This window comes from Mustelus asterias, chromosome 6, assembly GCF_964213995.1.
Source record: "Mustelus asterias chromosome 6, sMusAst1.hap1.1, whole genome shotgun sequence".
In the NCBI taxonomy this organism is placed as follows: domain Eukaryota; kingdom Metazoa; phylum Chordata; class Chondrichthyes; order Carcharhiniformes; family Triakidae; genus Mustelus; species Mustelus asterias.
The window spans coordinates 86,530,074-86,542,191 of record NC_135806.1 but is presented as its reverse complement, the minus strand read 5'-3'; the positions used below and the strand labels follow the sequence as shown (position 1 = coordinate 86,542,191).

At 42.7% G+C, this 12,118-nt stretch overlaps 1 protein-coding gene across 2 annotated transcripts in view; it reads left to right on the top strand.

The window, feature by feature from the left end:
• Positions 1-12,118, top strand: part of fer (fer (fps/fes related) tyrosine kinase) — a 157,501-nt gene that overhangs the window by 106,063 nt on the left and 39,320 nt on the right. For both annotated transcript variants that reach the window (XM_078214682.1, XM_078214683.1), the window contains one exon: positions 10,169-10,225. In XM_078214682.1, coding sequence (XP_078070808.1) covers positions 10,169-10,225 — 57 coding nt within the window. The remainder of the gene's footprint in view (positions 1-10,168; positions 10,226-12,118) is intronic.

Below are 12,118 nucleotides of genomic sequence, written 5' to 3'. Positions count from 1 at the left end.
TATTCTGTTGGCGAACAAAGGTGAGTCCAATTGTTTGTGCGAGTCAACATTGTCAGCAATCGGCCTGATATAGTCCAAGTACTGTTCACCGAGATAATTGTCTGATAATTCATGCCAGAATTCTTAATGTTGGTGCAAGACAAAGACCACGCAGTTTTGTACTGAATGGTGTAATTGTTTTATTGAGTAAACATAGAAATGATGTACATGTATTTTAATTACGTGAAAACTGTTGTCTATTAAAATTAGTGCATGCGGATGAAATTGTATAGTCGCATCTGACAATGATTTCAATTGCAAAACATGCCACATTGAAGTAAAGTTGTTTCACCATTATACCAATCACTAGTATTGTTAGTGACAACGCCCTGGATTTTTCATCCTTGAGGTGGAGAACGGAAGTCGGGGAATGGGCTGTTTAAAAGGCCTACTTTGGTACTGTGGGATGTTGTTCCAGCTAAAATTCTCGCCCTCTCCCTTCACACCCCCCTCGCCCTCAAAACTTTCTCTATGCTCCCATGAAACCTCATACTCCCTGTACCAAATTTTGCCCTTTTATTCACCACTTATGGCACTTTGTGCCCCATGCCAAGCTATGGCATGTCCATGCTTACTGGCCCACTCTACACTGTATAGAACCAATGAACCATATAGTGACTGTAGGATCTTTTTTTTTACATAACTTTCTTCTTTGTTGAAAAAAGCCATCTCACCACAAGCCAATAAATGTGTCATTGGAACATCGGACTTGGGAGCAGGAGTAGACCATTCGGCAATTTGAGCCAGTTCCACAATTGAATAAAATCATGCTTGATCAGGTTCTGATCTCAACTCCACCTACCTGTCTGCAACTCACAATCCTTGTCTGATAAAAATCTAATTCTGTCTTGAATAAAATTGAAGACCAGCGTCCACTACCTTCTGGAGAAGAAAATTCCATTCTCATGACCCTGTGAGAGTGAGAATTTCTTCTCATCTGTGTCTTAAACTATGTCCCTCAGTTCTAGTTTTCCCCACAAAAAGAATGGAACATCAAAGTACAGAGGTTTTACAGTTGGATAGGGCCTTGGTGCAATCACATCTGGAGTATTGCTTATTTGAAAAAATATGTTGGAAGCACTTCAAAGAAGGTTGACTCGATTCATTCCTGGGATGAGGGCTTGTCTTATGAACAAAGGTTGATCATGTCTACTTCTTCCTACAAGAGGAAACATCCTCCTGGCACCCACCCTATCCAGTCCCCTCGAGATCTTTGATATTTCAATGAGATCACGTCTCATTCTTCTTAACTCCCATGAGTATAAGCCTTACAAACTTTTTGATTCTTCCTGCCAAAATGGACAAGTTCACTTTTACCCATGTTATACTCCGTCTGCCAGTTTTTTGCCCACTCTCTTCACCTATCTATAATTTCTTTGCGGACTCTTCATTTCCTCTTGACAACTTATTTTCCTATCTTGGGTGTCATCGGCAAATTTAGCTACCATACATTCAGTCCCTTCATCTGAGTCATTGATATAGATTGCAATTAGTTGAGGACTCAGCACTAATCCCTGTGGTACTCCTCTGGTTATCACTTGGCATTCTGGAAAAGACCCATTTATCCCTACTCTCTGCTTTCTATATCCTAAGCAATCTTTTATCCATGCTAATATGTCATCCCCTACTCTTGCTCTTATTTTGTGTAGTGACCTTTTGAGGTGGGGCAACCCAGGGGCACGGCATCTACCGGTTCCCCTTTATCCACCTTGAACGTTGCTTTGTCAAAAAACTCTATTAGATTAGTTAAACATGATTTCTCTTCACAAAGCAATGTTGGCTCTGCCTGTTCACATCGTGATTTTATTAATATCCTGCTATAACCTCCTTCATAATAGATTCTATCATTTTCCTTATGGCAGATGTTAGGCAGTCTGGCCTATAATTTCCTGCTTTCTGCCTCCCTCCCTTCTTGAATAAAGGTGTTACATTATCTATTTTCCAATCCGCTGGTAGTCTTCCAGATTCTAAGGAATTTTGGAAGATTCTAACCAATGCATCTACTATTTGTGTTTCCATTTCTTTTAAAGTTTATTTATTAGTGTCACAAGCTTATATTAACACTGCAGTGAAGTTAGTGAAAATCCCCTATTTGCTAGATTCTGGCAACCAAGTCCTTAGGATGGAGGCCATCTATCATGGGCACTTGCCAGACTTTAGGGCTAAAAGTTTTCCTTGCACCTATCCTCTGATATGGTGATTGTGTTAAGCTGTTTGCTTCCTATCATTTCTTGATTTTCAGTTATCTTTGGGAAGATTCTTAAAGTCTTTCTTGTGCACTGGAATAAATGTTTGCTGAAAGTTGGTAAATATCTCCTCAAAAGTCTGCCACTGCAACTCTACTGTCCTACTTTTAACCTAGTTCCCAGTTCACTTTATCGAGTTTCATACCCTCAAAGTTAACTTTATCGGTGTGAAGCCACATTTCTCACTTTCAAATTGAAAATGAAATTCTATCATGTTGTGATCGTTGTCATCACTGTCACTTTGAGGCTCCTTTACCTTTAGATTTTTGATTAATCCATTGCACATCAGGTCTAGGATAGTCGACTCGCTGTTTGCCTCTGGAATGTACAGCTCTCAGAAATTGTCCCAAAAACACTCAATGAGCTAATTTTCCCAGGCTACCTTTGCCAACCTGATTTTCCCAATCTGCATGTAGATTGAAGTCACCCATGATTATCACAGAACCTTTCTTGCATACCTCATTTAATATTATCTGTATGCTCTTTCCTACAGTGTAACTAACATTAGGAGTTCTTAAACTGCTCCCATGAATGCACTCTTTACTAATTCTTATCTTTATCCAAACTGATTTTGCATCCTGGGGACGATTCTCCCAAAAGAATACTAAGTGTCGAATTTGTGTAAAAATTGGAGTAAATCCCACTGGTTTATTCAGCGGGAATTTCAAAGTGAATCTCCCACACACGTGATTCACATGAAAATCTGTGTGTGGGGCCTATTCACGCTGGAGAGGTCGGCAGCATCGCGCTGAGCGGGCCACTGCACATGCGCTGATCTGTCAGTGCTGAGACCGGCGCATGCGCAGTCGCCCTGCACAGCTGGTCTCCCGAACGCTGGCCAGCCCCACGACCCCACAACGCTGCACCTCCGATTTCCCCCGCCCCCATGGCCTGATCGCTGGACTCCCGGACGTGTCTGGGCCAGCCTCGATTTGGCCAGCTACGATCACTGGACTCCCTCCCTCTGTCATTGATCCATTTGCAGAATGGCAGCGGGTATCCCAATCCCCACCGATTGCCCCCCCCAGAGGCCCACCAGTTTGGCATTGCCTGATGCCTTGTGGGCAGTGCCCAGGGGCACCCCTTTTACCCCGACCCTCTGGGGGGGCCTTGATGGCCCCCCACTTCACTCCTGGCCAGAGGGGGGTGTGGTGGTTAGTGGGCCCGGAGACTTCAGTCTCGGGCCCGGAGACTTCCGTCCCAGGCCCACTAATCAAATATAAATTATATGGAGATGATGATTTAAATAATTTATGCAGCTCTATGCTGATTTCTAGCACGGAGCTGACGGCACCAGAAATCCCGTGGCTGGAGACTCACGGAGGCCGTGGCGCACAGCGGGGAGCCCTCTAAATGGCTTCCGCTTGAGTCTCCCGGCCCACTGCTGCTAAAGCAGTGCAGTGGGCTGAGAGAATTACCCCCTTGATCTTTCAAGTTAATGTTGTCCCTCAGTACTGAACAATTGCTATCTTTAATTCACAAAACTACCATGCCACCTTTTCCTACTTCTTGCCATTCCGATGTATCAATTATGCAGACCTTTTAAAGTAGTGATATGTATATATCAGCATAATAATGAGGTTTGACTGCAAGCCCAGACATCCATTACTCTTACTCTTCTTAAAACAGGTGCGCCCCAAAGAAAACATTCTGTTTGACAGCACAAGCTCTCTGATTTCTGCCAGCAATTGTACAAAGTTTATTCACACAAGACTAAGTGGTTGCAAGAGTTTGTGGGGTTTTATATCCACAATTTAAAGGGTCTGAATGATTGACATGTTTAGGGTGGGTGGGGTGGTGGGCAGTTCTTGACATTGGGGTATGAGAGGCAATGTGCAGTGAATGGTAGTGCTCGGCAAGGGAGCATGAGAGGTCATGGGGGTGGGCGAAAGGGCAGAGCTTGGCATAGGGAGAAAAAGAGGGCCATGGGGACTGGGCAGAAAAGCAGGGTTTGAAATTGGGACATGAGCTGGTTATAGGGAGATGATGGAAGTGCAGTGCTTGATATGAAGAGGCCCTTTGAACTTCGCTTTGAAAATGGTCCCTTCGTCCAGACTAGGTTCATGACTTCTCTGGGGAGGCCATGAACTGGCATTTGCTGCCAAATAAATCTGTTGGACTTTAACCTGGTGTTGGTAAAACTCTTACTGAGGCCGTGAACCACAGCTCTTTTAAAAACCTGGCCCAACTCCATGAAAAGGGATACAATGTACCTATTTCTGATATGGAACTAGCCAGATCTGGAATGCCGGATGCGGGCTTTTCGCAGGAACCAGTCCACATCCTTTAAGATACTCCCAACAATCAGACAGCCTGGGAATGTGGTCAGAAGTTCCAGAACCTGGACCCTCCCACCTGCCAACCATTTTTCAAGGACTCCCAGGTCATTCTGACTTGATGAAAATTCAGACCCACTAGTTGATAGTCTTAGTATGCATGACCCAGTACCATGAATGTCTCTAAATCCCATAGACCATTTGTTAAATTAATGTCTGAGGCAATTAAGTATAAATTTCCAACAATAAGTATGCTCACAAAACTCTTATCAGATACAGTAATTTGCACGTAACCATGTGGTTTAATTTACAACGAATTGCTCAGCTTAAAATATAGCTGCCCACCAACTGATTTATTGAAGAAACTAATGATCTGAAATTTTAAATTTGTGGTGATTTACAAAACTGGATGCGTATTTTTGTAGAAACCTGATGTATGAAATGATGGGTTTCGTGTCTTTCAGTGAGTCTTAAAATGTATGTTTTTAGTGACCCTTTTTAAAAATCAAATTCAGTCCAGCCCATGTAATTAATTTTATTCTTGCATTTGATGCATGGGAGTTGTATTTGGCTCTGGAATGTAATTTATATTCTGTGAGGGAAATATAATGAGTGTGAGAAGCTGCATATTACTAAGTTGGTAAAATTGCTTGGAAACCCATTAGCATGCTGAAACAGTGTTATCGCCAGAGTCAATAATTCATCGTAAATCCTGCAGGCGACTGAAATTCACAGTTCTCGCTACCCACTAAGTCTGGAGCAAAAAACATAAAGTGCACTTGAAAGTGTAATCTGAAGGGAAATTAAAGTAAAGCAATGTTCATGTAATTAAAAGTAACGCAAAATGCCTTTTTTACATTGTAATATGGAATTATATTGCAATTTCAGCATGGAAGATCACTACTTAGCCTAACAGTTCAGCCCAAGTGTTGGTGCTTATCATCCATGCTAACAGTAGTCCAAATGTCACATGTTCACCCTGTTTCCATTGCCCTTTATCCTCCGTTCAATCATTTGCCTATCTCGCCCTGCATTAAATATTGCCCTGGTTCCTGCTTCAATCTCTAATTCTTCCGTAACATCATCTTTGATTTGATTTATTATTGTCACATGCATTGGGATACAGTGGAAAGAATTGTTTCTTGCATGCTATACAGGCAAAACATACCATTCATAGAGTACAAAGGGGAGAAGGAAAGGAGAAGGTGCAGAATATAGTTATATTCCCAGCTGGGGTGTAGAGATTCAAAAGTCTGATGGTCGCAGGGAAGAAGCTATTCTTGAGTCAGTTGTTTTGTGATCTCAAACTTTTGTATCTTTTTTCCTGATGGAAGAAGGTAGAAGAGAATATGTCTGGGGTGCGTGGAGTCCTTGATTATGCTGGCTGCTTTTCTGAGACAGCGGGAAGTGTAGACGGAGTCAGTGGATGGGAGGCTGGTTTGTGTCATCGACTGGGCTACGTTCACGTCCCTTTGTAGTTTCTTGCGGTCTTGGTCAGAGCAGGAACCAGACCAAGCTGTGATACATCAGGAAAGGACGCTTTCTATGATGCATCTGTAAAAATTGGTAAGAGTCATAGCAGACACGCCAAATTTCCTTGGCCTCCTGAGAAAGTTGTTTCTTAACTATAGCATCAGCATGGAGGGACCCGGACAGGTTGTTGGTGATCTGGGCACATAGAAACTTGAAGCTCTTGACCATTTCCACTTCATCACCATTGATGTTGATAGGGTCATATCCTCCACTGTGCTTCCTGAAGTCGTGGAATGAAAAGATTTCTTGAATACTGCTGAAAAGAGATATATTCCCAAAGTATTTTATCAAACTAAACACAAGAACGTAAAATTTTAAATGTTCACAATAATTTACATATTCCTTTTGTTTTCAGAAAATGGGTCCATGCAGGTGTACAAATGTTGCTTCTAGCAAGTGTAAATGAATGTTATGAACTTGATTGATTATCTTAAATTAGTTTACTGTAGCTATTAGCACACACAGCATTGTTCAACAAATGCTGCCCACCACTGAATCACATCTAACAGTCAACAGGTTTCTCAAGTAGAGAGGTGGGTTTCTTGTGACATGGTGCCCTAGCTGGTGTAACCTATAATATGTGTGCCATGTGGAGCTGCATTGCTCAGTCTGCCATTTTCCATCTATCAAGCAGCAGCACAGAAAAGGTGCTTTATCCAGGTTTCAGTGTCTGTCCCTTATCTACTCTTTGTACCGGAACAGCTGTATCATCGCCTACAAGACTATTTCATCTCTGCCTGCTTATCTCATCGTGGAAATCACCATTCCAAAAATGTGCAGGTTAGGGTGGATTGGCCATGCTAAATTGCCCCTTAGTGTCAGGGGGAACTGTGGGGTAAATACAAGGGATAAAGCTTGGGTGGGATTGTTGTGGGCGCCAGCTCGATGGTCTGAACGACCTCCTTCTGCACTTTTACTGGAATCACCTTTACTGGAAAAGTGAATTATTCAGTGTCAGTTTTCAGCTTGCCAGTCTCTGAAGGAATACACCATTCGGCTTTGTTTCTAAACGCAGATAAAACAATAGTTATTTTCTCTGGTCTTTGCCCTATAAATCTTTCTCTATTCCTGTTTTACCGGACACATGAAAAGGAGGCAGTGTTGCTTCTCTCTTCTCTATTTGCGAATGTGCAAATAAACTACCACTCTTAGTTCACCCTATCTTGAGTTTGCTGTGGGTTATTAACAGAAAATCGGATGCACCAAAACTGAGGAGTCGGGAAACACGCCATTGTATTACATTGGCCACTAGTTCTCCAGCCCACACTCAGTAGTGAGCAGGCAGCTAAACAATGTTGGGTGGCCAGCTCACTGCCTTCTTGCCCACCCCAACCCGCTTTCTATTATGCTGGCCTTAAAGTTGGAAGACCATTTTTTCAACCAAGTTGGTGAAAAGTGGCAGGGATTGCTACATTTTTCGAGAGATGCTCTGTGCACATGACACCCAACCATAAGATTGTACCCTCCCTTCTCGTCGCCCTGCCGAGCCTCCAAAACACTCACTCCCGAAGGAACGTGGTGTAAATCGTATCTAATGGCACTTTGCTGATGTTCTTTGCTCATGCAATACATTAAAAATCATTGAATCCTTACAGTGCAGAAGGAGGTCGTTCAGCCCATCGAGCTGGCGCCCACAACAATCCCACCCAAGCCTCATCCCTTGTATTTACCCCACAATTCCCCCTGACACTAAGGAGCAATTTAGCATGGCCAATCCAACCTAACCTGCACATTTTTGGAATGTGGGGGGGAAACCAGAGCACCCGGAGGAAACCCACGCAGACACGGGGAGAACGTGTAAACTCCATGCAGACAGTCACCCGAGGCTGGAATTGAACCTGGGTCCCTATGCTGTGAGGCAGCAGTGCTAATCACTGCGCCAATGTGCTGCCCCCAAAAGCAGTGAATTATTCCTAGTTTCCATACATTTTAAGTTTAAGTTTTTGCTCATTAGTGTCACAAGCTTACATTAACACTGCAATGTAGGCCTATAGTGTGTTAGCTTTTATTAACAGGGGGTTGGAGTTTAAGAGCCGTGGGGTTATGCTGCAAATGTACAGGATCTTGGTGAGACCACATTTGGAATATTGTGTGCAGTTCTGGTCACCTCACTAGAAGAAGGATGTGGAAGCGCTGGAAAGAGTGCAGAGGAGATTTACCAGGATGCTGCCTGGTTTGGAGGGTAGGTCTTATGAGGAAAGGTTGAGGGAGCTAGGGCTGTTCTCTCTGGAGCGGAGGCGGCTGAGGGGAGACTTAATAGAGGTTTATAAAATGATGAAGGGGATAGATAGAGTGAACGTTCAAAGACTATTTCCTCGGGTGGATGGAGCTATTACAAGGGGGCATATAACTATAGGGTTCGTGGTGGGAGATATAGGAAGGATATCAGAGGTAGGTTCTTTACGCAGAGAGTGGTTGGGGTGTGGAATGGACTGCCTGCAGGGATAGTGGAGTCAGACACTTTAGGAACATTTAAGCGGTTATTGGATAGGCACATGGAGCACACCAGGATGATAGGGAGTGGGATAGCTTGATCTTGGTTTCAGATAAAGTTCGGCACAACATCGTTGGCCGAAGAGCCTGTTCTGTGCTGTACTGTTCTATGTTCAATGAAGTTACTGTGAAAATCCCCTGGTCGCCACACCCCAGTGCCTGTTTCGGGTACACTGAGGGAGAATTTAGCATGGTCAATGTACCTAACCAGCACATTTTCTGGACTGTGGGAGAAAACCAGAGCACCCAAAGTAAACCCAAGCAGGCACGGGGAGAACATGCAGACTCCGCACAGACTGAACCTGGCAATGTTTTGTTCAAGATAGGTTTAGTCATACACTACATCCTTTTATGATTTTCTGTCTGGTTTCAATGCTGTTGTGATTTCACAATGGCGAATTGGATTTGCAGAATGCAAATTCATACTTGTAGTATTTTTACAAGTTGATTTTCAATGGAAACCTTGTTCCACAAAATGTCATATTTCTGAAGTATGAAAATGTATTTCATTTGTCATATAAAATTACATAGCTTTATAATGTTTCTAGAAATGCCCTCCGATGAGCTTGTCATAAAATTTGAACTTTACAGTATGACATCTAATACATGAAAATTGGTGGTGGTGTTGATGGTGAGGAGGATAGTCTTAGGCCACCGATTAATATTGATCAACTGGTAAATTGCACAGAGCAATGGCAGATGACATTTAATCCTGATAAGTGTAAAGTGAAGCATTTTGGGAGGTCTAATAAGGGTAGGACATGCACAATAAATGGTAGGTCCCTCAGAAGTATTGAGGAACAAATGGTCCTTGGTGTACAAGTCCAAAGGTCCCTGAAGGTGGCAGCAGAGGTAGATAGGGTGGTGAAAAAGGCATACGGAATGCTTGCTTTCATTAGCCGGGACATAGAATATAGGAGCTGGGAGGTCTTGGTACAACTTTATAAAACATTGGTTAGGCCAAAGATGGAATATTGTGTGCAGTTCTGGTTACCCACTGTCCGAAGGGCATGATTGTACTGAAGCGGAGATTCACCAGGATTTTGCCTGGAATGGAAAGTTTCAGCTATGAGGAGTGACTGGATAGGCTGGGCTTGTTTTCCCTGGAGCAGAGGAGGCCGAGGAGGGTATCTGACAGGTGTACAAAATTGAGGGGTATAAATAGGGCAGATCGTAAAAATCTTGTCTCCATGGCAGAGGTTTCTAAGACCAGAGGGCATAGGTTTAAGATGAGCAGTAAGTGGTTTATAGGGAATCTGAGAAAAACATTTTCCACCCAGAGGGTGATGGAAATATGGAATGCACTGCCTGAGAGGATGGTGGAGACTGGTATTCTCTCAACATTTAAGAAGCATTTGGACGAGCACTCAAATCGCCAAGGCACAGCAGGCTATGGACCAAATGCTGGTAAATGGGATTAGCATATATTGGTATTTGATGGTTGGCATAAATATGGTGGGCCAAAGGGCCTGTTTCTGTGCTGTATGACACTCTGCCTCTATGACATGCACTGGATATTAAACAGATGCTTCAAGTAAAAGTATGCAGATTGTTAATGTACTTTTTTTTACTTTGACACAGGACAAAAAATGGGTTCTCAATCATGACGATGTAACACTCGGAGAATTACTGGGCAAAGTAAGTGAGAAAAGTTTTTAAGTTTGTTTTAGTGTCATAAGTAGGCTTATATTATCACTGTAATGGAGTTACTGTGAAAATCCTCTCGTTACCACACTCCGGCACCTGTTCAGGTACACTGAGGGAGAACTTACCATGGCCAATGCCACCTAACCAGCACGTCTTTCAGATTGTGGGAGGAAATCGGAGCACCCAGAGGAAACCCATGCAGACATGGGGGGAACATGCAGACTCTACACAGACAGTGACCCAAGCCGTGAATCAAACCCAGGTCCCTAGTGCTGTGAGGCTAAGCACCGTGCCACCCAGAGGTTCTCTGATTTATTTATTAACTTTAAAATGTCTGCAGTGGCATACACATCATATCACACGAGCAACAATTTTCCATTTATTCTTTCAACTATTCAGTTTCCTAGTACTTTGGTCTTGTTCTGAATTATAAAATTTTGATGATTAAACTTTTAAATGTGTCTTTTACCTTGCTTAAAAGCTATTCCCTGACCAAACAGGCAGATAAGCAATCAGGCAACTTGTTTCCTGTCCTCTGCTTGTGCTGCTCTGTAATTGTTCATGTGAACAATGATGAGCTGACTTCACCAATACTCCAAAGTTTCTCTTCGATGCCTGTGCAAAAACTTAGCGGAATCTCCTTTAATGGTAATACTAATATCAAGAGCTGAAAATTGCAAATCAAGATACTGCTTGCCATGCAGTATGTTGCAGTGCATTCTCAACAATCAGTATTTGTGCACATGATGTTGAAAATACATTGTTGCTCCTGTCGCATCTTTGGAAACAAAATAGGAGGGGGCAGAGGGGAGTAGTGGTTGGGTCACAAAGGGCTATAAAGAGCACAAAAGGCACAAGAAAGTGGAGTCAAGAAAATTAGTTTGAAAATGAGCAAGATGATCTCATGTGAAGCAATGTGGGATGGTGTGCTTATTATTTTGTTAAACAAATTATTGGAAATAAATAAAGCTGAATGATTCTATATTTCCACCTTACTCTAAAATAAAACAATTTTTCGTGCCAAGACACATCTGATAAAGTATTTATAGAGATTCAAGGAATACATGTGCATAAGGCATAGATATTTGGTGCAGGTTACAAGGAGTTTGGCTGTTACATCCCAGTCACATTAGCATACGGATAAATGAAGAACCATGTGAATCAACAGTGATGCCCCAGGTGGCAATACAGTGACCTACAATCGTCCCCCCACTTTCATTTGTTCCCAACTCTCCTCATCCAGAAGGCTGAGAAGTTACATCAGGACAGAGAGGGAGAACACAATTCCTGAACTGGCTATTCATTTGCCTCTCCCAGAAGCTATTGAGAGGAGGACAAAATTTATATGTGTGTGAATAATTTGACAAAGATGTGTATATGCTATTAGGGCCTGTTAGCCTTTTCTTATTTTAGATATGTAATATAACACATTAAACCATACGTAACAGTTTTGTGTTGTCTCCCCTTCTGATTTTTCATTCCTTTCATGTGATGAAACCCCATCCCTTGAAGATGGTTCCCCTTATTTATATACTGATATATTGAATCAGCAAAGAAATCCAGAATGGTCTGTAAAAATATTTAGTGCTGACAGTAGACCTGTGGGAGACATTGCCATAAGAGAGCCATGGTGAAATGTTACCATGTTCTCGTGGAAGAGTGGCATGGCCGAGACATTGGAATGTCCCTGTTAGAGTGCCATGGCATGAAGTTGCCATGTTTCTGTGGGAGTGTTTATGAATTTTTTGGCATGCATTCAGTCGCTCTATTTCAGGACGATCCTGTTTCAGCTATTTTCTGCCCATTGGACATTTGGTCATGGTTCAGTCTATTACAACTTGACTTCTACTTTTGACGGAGCTGATAGCAATGTTCCCTCCGACA